The 18,739-nt window shown below is 39.3% G+C and overlaps 1 protein-coding gene across 1 annotated transcript; it reads left to right on the top strand.

The window, feature by feature from the left end:
• Nucleotides 1-6,610: 6,610 nt before the first annotated feature.
• On the top strand, nt 6,611-8,450 carry LOC142342816 (ATP-dependent RNA helicase DDX18-like). The gene has a single exon (XM_075394408.1). The coding sequence runs from the start codon at nt 6,652-6,654 to the stop codon at nt 8,344-8,346; it is 1,695 nt and encodes a 564-aa protein (XP_075250523.1). The 5' UTR covers nt 6,611-6,651; the 3' UTR covers nt 8,347-8,450.
• Nucleotides 8,451-18,739: the final 10,289 nt, after the last annotated feature.

Below are 18,739 nucleotides of genomic sequence, written 5' to 3'. Positions count from 1 at the left end.
AACAGGGCTTACATTCAAGACATGTATTGCACCTTTCGATAAAGTCTTAACATCGTCAAACGAGAAAGGGAGCTTATGGCGCTGGATATATTCCCACAATCTAGTGATTCCGGGATGCGAGAGAGCATTATGAAGAGCTTTAAGTGTGGTGCCACTAGATAGACCAGCAATACGTGAAAGTGCATCAAAGGCGACGTTTTCTGAGCCTTTTTTATATTCTATATCATAGGCGAACTCTTCATACCTTTCGTTCGTTCCACATCTCGTTCCACACCGATCGTTCCACATCTAAACGCCATCGGATTAGCTACTCATTTTTAATCTTGCTTTTGTTTCTAGAGAAAATGAAGTATACAGCCTTTTGGTCTGTCTGGATAACGATGTGGAACGAACGGTTAAAATGTGCTCATTTTTGGCAAAATTCGATTATCGCTACGGTTTCATGTTCAACCGACGACAGCTTCATTTCGAAGGGTGACAATGATCTCGAGGAAAAGGCGACAGGCCGATTGCTCTTCGATAGTGAACCTCCAATGGCGGTTCCTGAGGCATCCATCGTCATTATCAGTGGTTGCCCCTTTTCGGGAATTTTGAGCATTGCCTTTCCGATCCCGTCTTTTAGAAGCTTTATTGCTTTGGTAGCGACATTGTTGAGCGAGAAGCTGGATTATTCAAATAAGTTCAGAAGCGGACGAACTTTATTGGAGTAACCGGTGATCCATTTCCCATTATAAGCAATAAAACCGAGGAGGGGTTGGAGCTGAGATTTGGTTAGCGGCAAAGAATTTTCCATCAAAGTTTTGAGTCGGCTGGGGTCCGGTCGCTTGGTGCCATCCTCGAGTATGTGGCCCAACAGTGCAATTTGAGTAACTCCAAACTCGCGTTTACTTTCGTTCAGGGTGAACCCATACTTTCGAACCATGCTTAGAGACGAATCCAAGTTACGATCATGTTCTTCCCTGGCGACCCGGATATGATAACATCGTGCAGGTATGCTCTAGTTTTCTCAAGGTTCTCCTTACTTATGAGTTCGTCAATCTTGCGTTGAGAGACACACACCGCATTCGTCAGGCCGAACGCAAGTCTTGTGAATTGATACAGAACACCGTTCAATTTGAAGGCAGTGAAGAGTTGGTCTGCTTCTGCCAGGAGCATCTGATGACAGGCGGATTTCAAGTCAACCCTGGAGAAGAAACAATCTCAAGCTGCACCTGCTAGAAACTCTTCTATGTCGTGAAAGTGATATCCATCCAATTCAGTATATCTATTAATGGTCTCTGAGTAGTCGATAACCATTCGAGGCTTATTCTTGTTCCTTACAACGAAAGCTTGTGCCCGCCAGGGCGAGAAACTTGGTTCGATAATCCCTTCACGTAGGAGCCGAGCCAACTCATGTTTGATATACTCTCTGTTTTCTGGATTAGTGTTCCGTGATTCAGTGATGATAGGCTTCGCACTTTCTTTTGTCAGCTCGGAAAAAACCGTAGGTGGATCTATTTTTAAGGATGGAAACACTGAGGCAACCGGGGATTCCGAGAAGAAACTGTCGTTTGGCGTGTTCCGTTCGTTTCGACCTGAAATTTTTTATGTTGGACTAAGATATCCGGTCCAATAATGGCGTCTGATAACAGAGAGACAACAACGTTGTGCTTAGCAGTGTAGTGTGTCGAGTTTATCTTCATTGATACTTCCACGCTACCTAATACCGCCAGTTGTGACTCGTCGGCTAGAGTTGTCGTGCAACGGTCATTTGTTACTGCTAGCTTACACTTCTCTAGTATCGTCTTCGTTATGAAGGACTCGCTAGCCCTTGAGTCCACTAAACCGAGTAGTTTGTGTTTTCCGATTTCTACGAGGGCATAAAAGTCTGATCCTGAGAACCAGCTGGCTGCTAGTTGAACGGAATCAACAATAGGCAACACTGAATGTGTCGTAGCCGATAACTGTTCTCGGCAGACCGCAGCTCAATGCCCTTTCTTCTGGCATATATGACAGACATCCTTTCGCGCTGGACGATTCCACCGGGTATGATTGCGCAGTCCACAAAAATAACACTTTTTAATGTCCTTTGTACCGCGGTTGCTTTCACCGGATTTGGGCGGACTTGTTTTAACAGTTGCAATGGTGCCGTCTGAAGGCGCAGCAGCGAGTGTGGCTTCAGATATATCGTTAATTTGGAAAATTCTAGTACATCGGACGACAGCTCAATTGCACTTGCTAGTGATATGCAGTTATCTAGACTAGCTTCCTTACCGCTGAGTTTCAATAGTTGCATCCGTACAATATCTGATTTGATTCTGGAGACCAGTGCATCTCGCAGGAGCAGCTGCTGATTCTCAGTTATGTTCACCTTTTTACAATTCGCTTTTTAAAGTTGATTTTCAACCTATTGAAAAAATTCAAAACGGATTCCCCTGTGTTTTGGGCACTAGATAGCAATTGATGACGTGCGTAAATGACTCTAGTTGGCTTCTTGAAGTGTTTATCAAGGATGCGCAGTGCTTCGTACGAGGCTGCTGCTTCCAGAATCGTGAAAAAAGCACAGACAGGGGATATTAGGAAGGTAAGTTTTTGGTTGTCCTCTGTCTATTCATTTATGGCAAGACCCTTGGTGAAGCAATCTTTCCACCATCGCTAGGCTTCGGCGCTTGGTTTTGAAGGTAGTTTTGGAGGCTTAAACTTCATTGTGAACTTGTTTATGAACTAACCGTATGACACTCAGGAGAGCGTCTACGGGAAAGATGGGCATACAGGAGCAAAAAACCCTATGACACTCAAAAGAGCGTCTGCGGAAAAGAGGTATGAAAAGACTCACCAGATTTATGGTCTTTACAGACCATAGTTACCGCATTTTTTGCTGGTGAGAATTGGCGAGTGACCTGAGTTGTCGATGGACGTTGAAAATTTTGAATAAAGAACTTTGTTTTCAGGAGGCTTCTTAATTGAAAGTATTGACATAATTTATACTTCATTGATACTTCCACACTACCTAATACCGCCAGTTGTGACTTGTCGGCTAGAGTGGTTGTGCAACGGTCATTTGTTACTGCTAGCTTACACTTCTCTAGTATCGCCTTCGTTATGAAGGATTCGCTAGCCCTTGAGTCCAATAAACAGAGTAGTTTGTGTTTTCTGATTTCCACGAGGGCATAAAAGTCTGATCCTGAGAACCAGCTAGCTGCTAGTTGAACGGAATCAACAATAGACTACTCTGAAGTTGTCGTAGCCGATAACTGTTCTCGGCAGACCGCAGCTCAATGCCCTTTCTTCTGGCATATATGACAGACATCCTTTCGTGCTGGACGATTCCACCGGGTATGCGCAGTCCACAAAAATAACACTTTTTAATGTCCTTTGTACCGCGGTTGCTTTCACGGATTTGGGCGGACTTGTTTTAACAGTTGCAATGGTGCCGTCTGATGGCGCTGCAGCGAGTGTGGCTTCAGATATATCGTTAATTTGGAAAATTCTAGTAAATCGGACGACAGCTCAATTGCACTCGCTAGTGATATGCAGTTTTCTAGACTAGCTTCTTTACCGCTGAGTTCCAATAGTCGCTTCTGTACAATATCTGATTTGATTCCGGAGACCAGTGCATCTCGCAGGAGCAGCTGTTGATTCTCAGTTATGTTCACCTTTTTACAATTTGCTTTTTGAAGTTGATTTTCAACCTATTGAAAAATTCAAAACGGATTCCCCTGTGTTTTGGGCACTAGATAGCAATTGATGACGTGCGTAAATGACTCTAGTTGGCTTCTTGAAGTGTTTATCAAGGATGCGCAGTGCTTCGTACGAGGCTGCTGCTTCCAGAATCGTGAAAAAAGCACAGACATGGGATATTAGGAAGGTAAGTTTATGGTTGTCCTCTGTCTATTAATTTATGGCAAGACCCTTGCTGAAGCTATCTTTCCACCATCGCTAGGCTTCGGCGCTTGGTTATGAAGGTAGTTGTGGAGGCTTAAACTTCATTGTGAACTTGTTTATGAACTAACCGTATGGCACTCAGGAGAGCGTCTACGGGAAAGATGGGCATACAGGAGCAAAAAACCCTATGACACGCAAAAGAGCGTCTGCTGAAAAGAGGTATGACAAGACTCACCAGATTTATGGTCTTTAGAGACCATGGATACCGCATTTTTTGCAAGTGAGAATTTGCGAGTGACCTGAGTTGTCGATGGACGTTGAAAATTTTGAATAAAGAACTTTGTTTTCAGGAGGCTTCTTAATTGACTCAGGCCACGATCAGTCAAGTGTACTTGATCGTCCTGGCGGAGATTGATGCTGATCTTTTGAGCGATCCCACGAAATATCCAATTGCTGTATTTTGTGTTCTCGCTAAGGATACGATTAACAGTAGCCGTTCGCTTGGTTTGGATATATCGTGGAGTAAAACCCAATTATCAAAATTTCTTCCAGCTTTGTGCCAAACAATTCGCCTCCGTTGCTACCTTTATTTACAGATTTTGACATTTCCCAGCAAACGATTGAAAAGATATGCGAAAATTTAGATGTTCACAAAGCAAAAGGTACGGACGAAATTCCTTCAATTGTATACAAAAGGTGTTCGAGGGCAGTCAGTAAATCCCTAAACCAAGTTTTCTACAAAACAAAACAAAATAGTGTTTTTCCAGGTTGCTGGAAAAACTCTAGCCGTTCCCACCTACAAAAAAGGTTGTAAGTTTGGTGTAGAGAATTATAGGCAGGTTTCTCTTCTTACAATTGCATCTAAAATTTTTGAACGTTGTTTGTTTACATATCTTTACCGGCACTTAGAAACAATTTTCCATCAAGCTCAATATGGATTTCGAAAAAGTCGCTCTTGTTTCATTCAACTCTTAGTTTACCTAGAATCTATCTGTAAATCAATTGATTCAAAAGAAAGTATTGACATAATTTATACTGACTATGAGAAAGCGTTTGATAATGTCGGTCACGGTACTCTCTTAACAAAACTATTCAATCTTGGTGTCCGCGGGAAAATTATCAAATTTTTGCAATTTTATTTAATCGGAAGGACGCAAAGAGTTAGAATCAACAGTCATTTTCCTGAAAGCGTTAAGGTTACAAGTGGAGTTCCGCAAGGATCTCTTCTGGCATCTCTCTTCTTTGTAATCTACGTCAACGATTTACCAGAAACTTGCAGAGCTGTTGTTCCTCTCCTCTGTGCCGACGACGCTAAATTCATATCAGTTAACAAGTCCAGTCTTATCTCTTTAACATTGACCAATTTGTCTGCATAAGGAAAACCACACGCTCATTACGTAGTGACAACGATCTGAAATTCGACCATTCCAAACCACGTCTTGAAATTTGCCAGCAAAGCTTCTTCTATAGAACTTGTGCTCTTGTGAATAGACTTCCACAGAGTTTACAATTTGGAAATGCAGGGGGTTTGAAAAGTCGACTGCTCAATTTTCTGTGGCATCATTTTGAAACGAGTTACAATGAGTTAGTCAGCGATACGTGGAAAATTTAACAGCAACCATGAACAAAGAAAAGGGACACGGTCCCCGCGCCCGACATCGAAGGGCCAAATCCCTACTACTACTAACCCAATTATAGCCACTTTTTCTGCTAACGCCACCAAAAGTCTGCGAGCTTTGAAAGCTCTTCTGCAACGTCAATTGGTGTCGATACCCGGTTTCCGTGTTTGTTAAACAAGCAGTTGGCACCGATGAATAGGACCACTACCTTAAATTGACCTTTGGTGGGCAGAAAATTGCTAATGTGACAAGTCTTCCCCGCGGGTAACGTAAGGATGTTGAAATTCGGGAAGGATAGCTTCGAGAATCAGCGATTAGTAGATTAGCTGCTGTAGACGGCTTCAATGTGTGGAATCGCATTGATAACGCTGAATAAAATTGTTATATTGAAGACTGTTGGTGTGAAAGGATTTAGGGTAAAGCTTTTATCTGAATCTGTAGCTGGCATCTATGCTGTGACTGTCAGATCTGCAGAAATAATAGGACAATTTTCTAAGACGACGACTGGGACGAAAATCCCCTCAGTGAAAACTGTAAATCCCCAACAACAACAACAATTCAACGTTAGTCTGAAAAGTACAGTTAGTTAATTAGTTAGATACAAACAGAAAATAGTCATAGTCATTATACAACAGCATACTTGAGAATGTACTCTCTGAATCTGTTGTTTGAACGCATCACTGAAAGCGAAAATTAAGAGATCAACAACGTAGCTAGAGCAACAAACTAGTAAGCAAGGTGATAATCTTTCGGCTCTTGTTTTGAAACGCAGACGTGGACGGCTGATCAACTCCTCGGCCGGAGATTATAGACAAACTAGTAACTGGGGATTTCCTGATTAGACAGATAGCCGGGGACTTCTAATTTTCAGAATGCCTGGTGGTCTTAGTTTTCAGAAAAATTGCTATAGCAGAGAAGTATTTTTGTTTGTTATTGTGTTTTTGTGATGAGTGACTCCTATCGGATACTAAATAAATCTTGAGTTATTTTTTTTAATTGTCAGTATCTATTAATCCCAATGTTTTCAAATTGAACGGTTTCTAGCAAATACTCGGAACTCCACTGTCATTAATGCTCCTTCAGTGCCTGTCGATTGTGTATTGTTAATTGATTTTCAATTGGACTTCAAAGCTAAACATATTTGCCTGACATTGTTTGAGATCGCAAAATGGCGGTAGACGAAATGAAAAAGATCAGGCGCAAGGTTCGGAAAAGACCTCGAAACAAGAAAGCAAATGATGAAAATCAGGCAGCTTCAATGGAATCTATTAACACAGAAACACTGGAATGTGCTCAAGACTCTGCGTCCATTGCTAAGATTGCCAAGTTAGAGACACCAGAAGAAGGAAAGGATAAACGGGACGAGTTAGATTCATTGAGCACTACCGACAAGTATGAAATAAAAGAGGGCAGTTTAACGAGTGCAAAGTTTGCTTCGTTGGAAGGGAAAGTGACGAAAAACACTCTGAATGCGATAAAAGAAATGGGCTTCGAAAATATGATGGAGATTCAAGCAAAAAGCATTCCGACTCTGCTTGATGGAAAAGATTTAATTGGAGCAGCACGTACTGGAAGCGGAAAAACACTGGCTTTCCTGGTGCCAGCAATTGAGCTTGTTTATAAATTGAACCCGAAACCACATAATGGAACTATCTGCGTTGTTTTGTCTCCTACTCGAGAACTATCAATGCAAAGTTTTGGTGTTCTGGAAGAGTTGATGAAGTTCCACAGGATGACATACGGAATCGTTATGGGTGGCACGAACCGATCAGCAGAATCTCAAAAATTAATAAAAGGAGTAAATATTCTGATAGCGACTCCTGGACGTTTGCTGGATCACATGACAAATACCAAAGGATTCTTGTACCACAACTGTGCGTGCCTAGTTATTGATGAAGCCGACAGAATTCTGGAGGTGGGGTTCGAGCATGAAATGAAGCAGATCGTGAAGATGCTTCCAAAAGCGCGGCAGACTATCCTGTTTTCAGCCACGCAGACCAAGAAGACGGAAGATCTAGCAAGAATATCTATCAAGCATACCCCTGTTTATGTTGGTGTCGATGATAAGCGAACTGTTGCTACCGCTGAAGGATTAACGCAAGGATATGTTGTTGTTCAATCAGACAAACGGCTCTTGTTGTTGTTTACATTCTTACGAAAGAATATGAACAAAAAAGTCATGGTGTTCTTTTCATCGTGCTTGTCTGTCAAGTATCATTATGAATTGTTCAACTTCATTGACCTCCCTTGTGAATCGATCCACGGTAAGCAGAAGCAGGCTAAACGGACTTCGACTTTTTTTAACTTCTGCAAAGACGAAAAAGGCATTTTGCTGTGTACAGATGTAGCCGCGCGTGGTCTAGACATCCCGGAAGTTGATTGGATTGTTCAGTATGATCCACCTCAAGATCACAAAGAGTATATTCATAGAGTTGGAAGAACTGCTCGCGGGGTGAACGGAAGAGGAAACGCTTTGTTGGTTTTGCGTCCAGAAGAGCTGTCGTTCTTGAAAAAACTTACTCAAGCCAAGGTTCCTCTGAACGAGTTCGATTTTGAATGGTCCAAGATACAGAATATTCAACCTGGTCTGGAAAAGTTAATCAGCAAAAATTATTATCTCCACAAATCAGCCACTGCGGCTTTCAAATCTTACGTCAGAGCGTATGCCAGCCACTCCTCCAAAGACATTTTTGATATCACAACATTGGATTTGAAGTTGGTAGCCAAGTCTTTCGGTTTTGAGACACCGCCCTACGTTGACATAAGCGTTGGTAGCAGCAAAACGTTCAAACAGCATAAGAAAATGATGTCGGAGAAAAAGACTGGAAAACAGAAAATTTTCAAAAACATTTCCAAGAAATGATGTTTTATTATGAACAGTTCGTAGTGATTGATTTTGAACGGGGGAAAATTTTGACATTATTTGTTCTATTGTCATTGATTCGAGATTTAAAAGTTTCAAGATCACGATGTTTTTATTCATATATTGGCATTATTTTGAACAACTAACTTAGCTATGGTTTCACTTGCTTTGAAACGAACGCAAATTTTAATGCCATAATCGGCGCTTAGGCTAATATATTAGTCTGAATGACTAGACCTATTCGATTAAAGCCGGCACAGAACTTTGCTTCTACCTAGTTTAAGTTTTCAGTAGCTGACTAAAATGGACAGGTACAAGACTAGAAATCGAACAATTACCACCGAGCTTAGTTTATTGTTTTTGTATCGTCCTTGAGTGACGTATTTCTGGCCAAACTATGAGTTAAGAACCTTAAGAACCTATGAGTTAACGGAATTTAAGAGTGTTTTACATTAAGAAAGTGTGAATGAAACAATTGTGAACTATCATGTCAAGATATTTTCTGTGATTTGGACTATACAGTCTTGCTTAGTGTGTTTTCATACATGCATGCGTTTACAAAATACAATTTATATTGACTCGATGTAGTGGGGAATGCTTGGAAAAGTTGTTATTTACGGGACTTATCATCTGACCCGATAGAAATAAGCAATTTTTCGTCATTCCCTTTGTTTTGAGAAAGTGAGACAGAATGGGAGCTAGTAATATCCCTTATATCTTCACTATAATCAAGTTAACCGCGCAAGGGAAACGAAGTTATATTTTTCCGTTTGAAAATAGAAACAAAGTATCCCTCTTTTCAAACGCGGAGGAAAATTATAACTTAGTTCCCCTTAGTTAACGGGCTGCTCTTATTTAACAATCGGACTGGACAAAAAATAACAATTAATGACTAAACGCAAAATTTCATTTCGACTCCAATTGCACGACGCCTTATTTCATGGAAATAGGTTATGGATTAGAAAATTTCTCTATTGATCAGTTTTGTAAAACCAACGATCAAGAAACTTTCTTAGTCTTAATTGACACTAGAAACTTCAAATGACTCAAACGGGAAAAATCGAGTCTTAGTTATTAGATAATTCAGGGAATGCACCGGAAATTCAGAACTCAAGCTCGGTCCTTCGCTTCTCAGTTGCTCGCCTTCCTTCGGTTTCCTAGAACTTTTTCTAAACTAAGCTGAGTGCGCACATTTTTCGCGTGACGTGCATTTCTGTGACTGAGAAAATCAACGGTTAAGTTCAATCAGCGCTAAAAGGAAAAGGTTTTTGAAATTTTTCAAGTTATTCGTAGATTTATGTTAGAACTAGAATCTAGGTTTCCTGAGGGTTTTAGTGTTTAGCTCGAGGGCCCCATCGCCCGTGCTGCGTAAAATCTTAAGTAGTTGCTAAGTTGGATCTATTCTGTTTTGCTCACCCCCAGCTTAGTGGGCTTATTTCTTTTATGCCCTCGGGCGCACTGCTATTATTTACATAGTAACGTGCTATGTAACAACATAAAATTTAAAACTGGGGGCGTAAAAACACGGGGCGAAAACAATAGATCAGCTAAGTTTTATGTTCTAACTTATTTAGAGAACCAAGGAATCAAAAAAGTTGACCTTAAAGTTTCATATCTTTGTCGTGTTTGAATGTTGTACAACTGACTTTTGATCTTTTCCGTTTGTGCTCCCAAAAGTTATGCATCCCACAGTTAGCGAGCACGTGTCATTACCATTACAGTAAATCATGTTGAAACAAAATGGCAAATGCGTCCGGGGTCTGCAAATAATATGCACCCACTAAGCTAGGGGAAGGGAGCTGAAGCACAAACGGAAAAAATCCTTGGCCTTTATTCAATTTCAATTTAAGTACTTATATATTCCTAATCTATATCACAATTTCTAAGGGGATATCCTTATTTTCAATTTCGGATTTAAAAGAACAATGGGAATAGTTAGGGCGTTAGGTTTCTGCAAAACAACAAATTTGCGCCGAAAACTTATCAGGTTTAATATAGCACGTGCTGCCTGCCATGCTTTTTTTTGCCAAAGTACCTAAGATTAACTTGCTAACTTGGGCCTGCCTTCACGCAAAAAAGCTTGGCTCTGTTACAGTTTTTTTTTATTTGGAATCGCCATTTTTTAAATTTTAGAGCGTAAACGTATTTTGCTTCACGAGCTGTGGAAGGGTAAAATACATCACGGGATCTACTCTCCCCCCGAGCTTAGTGTGCATATAACTTTTGCGCCCCCTCTCCCCGGGCACCTGCTATATTTTTACTTGGGAACTTGCTACATAACAACACATAATTTGTAAGGGGGACCTAAAGAACACGGGGAGCCAAAACAATAGATCATAACGTTGTACCCCAGTATTTGAAAATTAGATCGCATTTTGATACCCTATCATAAGATAAAAAGTGAAACTTTTCATGCGTTTTGGGGTCTTCCCATTGTAGCGACGAATGAAATTAAAAGCCTCAGCAAGCTGGTAGTTGTATCTTGTGACCACTAGGTTGGGGGGGGGGGGGGGGTACCAGAATTTTTCTCTACAACGGGCTTTAAAGTGCGCAAAATGTTCAATGCATGTATAGTTTAATATAGCACGTGTTGCTTCATGCGAACAACTGCAGATTAATTTGCTAAATTGGGCATACTTTTAGTGCCTAATTATCTGAACCTGAATTTTAAAATAAATTGTACTGTCGAAATTTAGATTAGATCCGATTGCGCCGCGTTTGACTCTCACTTAATTTAAGTGAGATTGCGCCGCGTTTGCAAGTTCGTTAAGTAAAGCTGTAAACTTTACTTTTGAACTTAGGAATTGGCGTCGCGAATGACTAGTTGAGTTTCTGAGTAAGCTTTTGAAAAGCAATTTACTAATTTTAATTGCAACTGAGAATTGACAGCACAAATGAATGAAAATAAACTTACAAATTAAATCAGAACAGGAAGTTAGAGTGATCATATGTTGATCACTCGACAAGACAGGAGTTCAACATTTGTTTATGATGTGAACAGACAGTTTCCTGTCTTAAAATACGAGCAAAATTAAAATATGATCAAATCTTCTGAAATAAAATGAAGGTAAAGTGAACTAAATTACTGCCCTTGAAATAAGGAAGTTCAACTAAATACGGCAATGGATATTTATGTTAATATCCAGTCCTTATGACATTTCCCACCTTTGTGGAGAAATGAAGAAACATATAGTAAATAAAGTAAGAAAATTAGTACTTATTTACCGGTTTAATATCAATAAAATTTTATTGCAATAAAAAACATATAGTTTGTCAAAGATTAGCGATGTTTTAATTAGAATCCTCTTCCTGCATTGTTCCGCCTCATGTATTGTCATGTCTCTCTGTATTGTTTGGATGCAGATCAATTGACCATCTTTCGTTTGGATTGCGGGGAGATGCTGTACCAATGAAAGCTGTATCCGTAATTGGTATTGCAGAAGAGTAGCCATGATTTAATTGTACATTTTCTACAATCATTTGAGTTTGTTGGCTCGTTGACTTTTTCTGTTTTGTTTTCTGTTTTTTGCCTCTAATTGAAGAAGAATCAGATTCTGACGTATCGCTAATTGGCGCTGACGTAGTGGGTTGAGTCGGGGGCGCTGTCATTGGCTGATCTGGGCTCAAGCGGAGATCCTGCGATAGATCGGGTAGATCTTCAAAGGCATCGTCATATTTTGGATTGCGCTTTGGTATGCACATTTTGAGAGAGTTTTCGCAACCTTACTTGCTTTGGAGATACACGATCTTGCAAAAAGAATTAATGCTAACGTCAACTTGTTGATTTCTTGACCGTTTAATCTTTTTGCTGCCAAGATTTTCCTGCAGCGAATCCTTTTTGTGATTCTGGATCTTTCTACTCAAGAGTTTTTTATTTGTTTTGGCTGGACTTCGCTCCGCATATTGTGCTAAATCTTCATCCCTTTCATGTTTTGTGCCGAACTTTGCAATGTCGGAATTTCGGACTGTGACCTCTGGTTTGTTCGGCTCTATGTTGACGCTGGTCGTGGGGCTAAGTTTTCCAACCGTATTTCTGGGAGCCAGAACCTCATATAGTCCGTCCAGGTTTCTTTTTTGTCCTTTTGAGGCATGGATTTTTTGGGCAGATTTAACATGAACGCTGCGCTCAGTACGAGGAATTGGTCTTGAGATCCCTTCCTATTACATTAGTCGACTCTCGTCATCCTGGACTTCCTTCTGCATAGAATGAGTTTTGGCGTTCGCGGCGCAAGTGACTTTCTCTAAGTCGATATCTGAGCACATTCGTGTGTCAGTTCACTATGTGTCAGATAAGTAAGACTGTCCTGGGATTGTATCCTTGTCTAAATAATATTTTATTATAATTAAGATTTTTACTATTTGCGTTGGTTGTAATATTAGATGCTGGTGTGTTACACTTCCTGTGAGAATGTGCCTCAAATGTTGTTATTTTAGTTAATTCTTGTTTTTCAATTCTTAGTTTTTACATAATTGTTTGTATAGCAATTTGTAAAGTGAATATTTCTTTTCAGTTGAGCTTTCATGCATGATAACTGTCTTTTACGATTTGAATAAGGAGTTTTACAAGTCCAATTGCCTTATGATCATGTGCCGGAGCCTTAGCTGCTTCAATTTCTGGAACAAAATTCTTAAAACTTTCTACCTGTTAAACACCTAGCCTGCTGTGATCTAATTGATCTTGGGACTCCGTGAGATATATATATATATATATATATATATATATATATATATAATACATATATATATATATATATATATATATATATATATATATATATATATATATATATATGTATATGTATATATATATATATATATATATATATATATATATATTTATATATATATGTATATATAGGTACATATATATATATATATATATATATATATATATATATTATTGGCATTTGTACTGGATACTTAGAATTTATATTTTGTTATATTCGTTCTTCGTTAAGAATAGGATCGCCGAAATCTATTTGTAATTCTTTGTTTGGTTCAGTACAACTATCTAATGGTGACATTTTGCTATGTGGAATCACTTGTTTTAAATTCTTACTGATATCCGTGAAGGCGTTGAACTCTTTAGCTTTTGTTAGTATATCGCGATGGATATATGGCATCAAAATGTTTTGGGCGAGCGATAACATCGCGAAACTTCCTGGGTGAGTTGAATGGATATCTTCAAGAACTGTGTCCCTAATTGCCTTTAGAATGGGAGTTCTTTCGTCAAGGCAGAGGCAACCATGTTTGAGACTTATCGCTCTCCAATATGAGTGGATGCAAGGGTTGATGTCCTTCAATTGGGTCTCATCATTCCTTAGTACGCAATCGCAGACTTTCTTTAATTTTGCAATTTTCCCCCTAGTATTGCTAAGATTTTCTTGCCGAACACTCTATTGTGTATGACAATCTTAGGTCCTCTGCTGTATCCAAAAGACTTGTTGAGGTGTTGTATCCGTCGTTGAAGTTTTGGTTGTCCTGGGTGTTGTATTCGTTGGAGAGATATCAGAAATTTGTTGGGGTTGTTTTTTTAAATTTTCATCGAAGCATTTTTGGTGAAGATATGATTGGGGTCAATTTGGTGTGTTTACTTGAGAAAGAATTATGGGCAGAAAGCGAGTTATTTTCTGGTAGTTGGTATTTATAGTAGGAATTTTTGATTTTCGCGCTTAATTTAGATATTTTGTGGTGATTAGTTAAATTGATTGGTATCAAATATGGGATTTACTGGGCATAATTGTTCAGATTGTTCACTTTCTTTACTGTCTGACTGACTTCTGCAAGACATTTACAGTGAATTTGCTAGTGAAATTTTATTTTTTCAATGGCACATTTAGCAAATTGTGGTTTAGAATGTGATAAAAGCATTTGCGGCGCGATTGACGTTTTTGAATTAATTTCCTTGCCACTAAGTGGTAGTGTAAATTGTAAGACATGACGATGAGGATTTCGAATGTTGTGATCATGATGTAGTCAACTTATTATTCAATTGTAAACTTTTGCTTTTAGAGATAGGTGTTTGCAGAGCAAATGATTTGTTTAGTTTTGAACTGGGAGTATTTGGTTTTATAATGGTGTTTAATTTTTGTCATACTGATGATGTAGGTTGAATAGTTTGTTTAAATGAGTGTCGAACTTTAGAAATTGTTAAAACCACAGAATGTTCATCATGTGCCAAGATTTTCTTTGCTTGTGCAAAAGGGATTCGGGAGAAATAATCAACTAGACCCATTTTTGCTCCTGGCATGTGGTCTATGGAAAAATTGTAGGGAAGCAATCTTTCGATGCAGCGCGAGAGTCGACTGTTGTAGCATTTGTTCGAACGATTTTCTTTTAGTATTGATAAAAGAGCTCTGGTCAGTAATCACTGTAAAGTCTTTATCATAAAGATAATTGAAATAGTCGATAGACCATACAATTCCCAGTAGTTCTGGCTCATTTGCACTACATCGTTCTTTTGTGGTATTTACAGAACGAGAGACGTGAATGCAACAGGTTTGCATCCGTCTGGGGTGTTTGGAAGTGCTCCACTAAGTCCAGAACTCGAAGCCTCGCACTTTAACTTCCAATTTATGATAATGGTGACAATTTTAAGTACTTGTGTTTTGTGTTTGACTCGGTCCATACAAATTTTGCAGATTTTTAGGAATGGTCATAGTGGATGGCAGCGTTATGTTAAATATGGTATGAATTTAATTATGTAATGTACTGAACCAAGAAATCGTTATCGCTTAAGTTTATTTGGAATTGGGATTGGTAACATATTGGATGTTTTGCTTTCGAGTGGCGAAATACCTTTTTGGGTAAATTTGTAACCGAGCCATTCTATTTCTAACTTAGCAGAATGCCATTTCTGGAGATTGATGCCTAAGATGTCCTCATTTAACTTTGTTAACATTTAGTAACATAATTAATATGGTCGGGTTCTGATTCAGTACCAACTAATAAAATAACGTCTAGGAAACAATACTTATTTTGAAGGCCTATAAGTGTGTATGCCATTGCTTTTTGGAATTCTGCTGGAGAGTCCATATGTCACGGAGGCCATAAAAACCAGTTTTAAATCTATATGTATCTGTTGAATCACCGCAAATGAAAATAAAATTACAGGGTTTTGCAGTGTCGTTAAGTAAATGTAATTTAATGTATGTATATTGAAAGTCTAGGGTTGAAAAATATGCATTCTAGCCGTTTTGTGTATTTGTTGAATGTTGAGAAATTGAGTCATTTGAAGTTTCTATATTGGGCTTTTGATTTTTACTATTTGAATTGGTTTGTTGAGGACTTCAGAATCTACTAAATTTATGGATTAATCTTTACTGTACTTATGATAAGTGAAATGAAATTTCAATCAGAGCAACTTGTCAGGTTTTCGATATGGTCCCCTTTTTGCAATCGGTCAAGTTCAGCAGTGACTCTGAAACTTCGATTTAACAATGCGTGTCTTTGATAGTCCAATTAGGGAAATTGCGACGCGATAGCTTGTTTTACTTTGCATGTAGAATTATATATAGTGTTAAAACATTTACCCCTTTTTAATTGTTATCGGTCAGCTGCTTTTCCAAGAGTACTGAAGAGGTCCCGACCTTTGATGTATTTGTGATCATCCTCTACCACAGTAAGACGTGCAACCTCACACGTTCAATCATTGTACTGTAATAGCGAGTTTCCCTAGGACCGTGATTGGTTCATTTGAGAAAGTTTTGAGGTCCTTCTCGTCTGCTGAGGCAATCCATCGAGCTGTTGGGGTTCTCTTTAGGAAGTTTTTATCAAATGTTTTGATTATAATGGTACAAACGCTGCCGAAGTCAATCATTGAGATTGAGGGAATTTTTGCAAACTGTACTTTTTCATTGAGTGGTTCGAGTTTAATTACCGTTTCAGTCCAAATAGCTGAGGCATAGTTATCAGAATCACTGTCTTAATTTGAGTACTGTACTTGTTTATACAGTTCTCTGTAGCTGGTTATGTAGCTTACTGACTCTTCGTCATCACTTTTATCAGGTGTTGATTCAATCTGATTGACGTCAGTGTGTTGGGGCGGTGATGTTGGGGATTGAGATTTTTAAAGTTTTCTGCACTTTTTTTGGAAAATGGTTTAGGTTTCCAGTTGTTACATTTGTTTTCTTTTGCTGGGCAGGTTTAACGTTGATTGTAAGTCCATCACTGACCGCAATTTGCAAAGCTGCTAGTGAATTGGTATTGATTAGAGGCATTTGCGTTGCGATTGTAACCTTGTTGTTGGTATTTTGTGGTGCGATTTTGATTTTGAAAGTTGCTATCTATATGCACAGATTGAGTGTTGTTATTGTTCAGATTTTGGTAATTCCTTTGCTGATTTTGGACTCCCATTTCCACGTGAATTGCTATTTCCAATGCTTTAGTTGGTGACAACGTTTCCTTGGAGCTCTCTTTGCGTGTCGCGATCCAACATATTCAGTATGAATCTTTCGCGTATTAGTGTTGTCTCTTTGTCACCTAGACTGCGTCACCATCTCCGCTTGTTCAATGTGTTTCCTGTAAAAGCTCTTGACAGATTCTCTTTGCTGTAGTTTTGAAAAAGACGAATCTGTCGTTTTTAAAATTACGGTTTTTTTAGGAAAGAATCTTCCATGGCACGCTATAGTTCTTTCATCGGTTCCTTTTCAATAAGAAAATGTGGGTGCTTACTTTTGAAGATTCTACGACCTTCTGTGCCAATGCCAAAGTAGAAGAGTGAAATAGCCTCTCGATCGCAGATATCCCATGGTTTGTCTCCACAAAGAATGCCGATTTCGTCAAACTTTTTGTGTCTGTTCTTTTTGTATCTCTTGCTTGTGTGTGGCTTCCTACAGGCTCCTCGTATACAGTTTTGGTGGATATGTGACTCCTGAGGATGGTCCGTTGAGAAGAACATCAAGTTGAATTCACTCTCTTGATAGCAAGGCGAGTTTCCTTTGTTGAGGCTACTTCTCCAACGAGAGGTGGTGTAATTTTTGCCTTCTCACAGAAGGCATCTATGTGAAGAGGGGTTTTTCTTGTATCGACTGCTGACTGCGCCATGCTGTACTGTCGAAGTTTAGATTAGATCCGATTGCACCGCATCTGACTCTCACTTAATTTAAGTACGAGATCACGCCGCGTTTGCAAGTTCGTTAAGTAAAGCTGTAAACTTTACTTTTGAACTTAGGAATTGGCGTCGCGAATGACTAGTTGAGTTTCTGAGTAAGCTTTTGAAAAGTAATTTACAAATTTTAACTGCAACGGAGAATTCACAGCAGAAATGAAATAATGAAACAATTTACAAATTAAATCAGAATAGGAAGTTTGAGTGATCATAAGCTGATCACGCGGCGAGACAAGAACTTAACATTTGTTTATGATCTGAGCAGAAAGTTTCCTGTCTAAAACTTGAAAAAATGAAAATATGATCAATTTTTCCAACTGAAATAAAATGAAGGTAAAATGAACTTAATTTCTTCCCTTCAAATAAAGAAGTTAAACTGAATACGGTAATGGTTATTTGTATTAATATGCAGTCCGTGTGATATAAGTCGTAGTGAGGCTCACTAGATTTAGTGTCCTGACACAAAGTCGTGTGGCATCTGCACTGTAACTGGCACGTGCGTTTGCCCTGACACAACACTGGCGGGCTAAAAAGAAGGGGATCTATTCTGCTTAGGCCCCCCAGCTTAGTGAGCATAAAAATTTATGCTCACTAAGCTGGGGGGCCTAAGCAGAATAGATCCCATTCTTTTTTTAGCCCGCCGGTGTTCTGTGTCAGGGCAAACGCACGTGCCAGCTACAGACCACCAGGTGATCTGCATAGAATTTAAATTTGCAGCCTGAATTTCTAGTAACTTCGCCCAGGTCCGCTATGTAGAGGCTATAAGCAGAAGTGACAATTTGTCGCCTTTTTGTACACCAGAGGTTGAAAGGATTTGTCGGAGTAGGACCCCATTTGTGTGATTTGGATCCTGGTGTCTCTCAGAATGGAGGAGACTCGATTTAAGACTCTGGGTGGTGCTCTGATTAGGTGAAGGTTTTCAAGTGAGCGTGATCTCCCTATGCTATCAAATGCCTTTTGGAGGTCAATTAAAACGCAATAATAACGGGATATTGTTGCGATGCAATAATCAACGTTCCTTTCAACCTCTTGAACTGCTTGAATTGTGATCCGTTTCTCTCTGAATCCAAATTGCGATTCTGCCCGAGGTCGAATTTTTGGGTCTCCCATTATAGCCCCCCCAGCTTAGTGGTCACATAACCTATACCCCCCCCCCAAATCATGGTATTTATACCATAATGGGGGCTATAAATTAATGGGGGGTTATAATGGGAAAGACCCGAGGGTCTTTCCCATTATAGCCCCCCCCCCCCCCCCGCTTAGTAGTCAGATAACCTAGAACCC

The sequence above is a fragment of the Convolutriloba macropyga genome, chromosome 7, assembly GCF_964194025.1.
Source record: "Convolutriloba macropyga chromosome 7, txConMacr16.3, whole genome shotgun sequence".
In the NCBI taxonomy this organism is placed as follows: domain Eukaryota; kingdom Metazoa; phylum Xenacoelomorpha; order Acoela; family Convolutidae; genus Convolutriloba; species Convolutriloba macropyga.
This window is presented reverse-complemented; position numbering and strand designations above follow the sequence as displayed.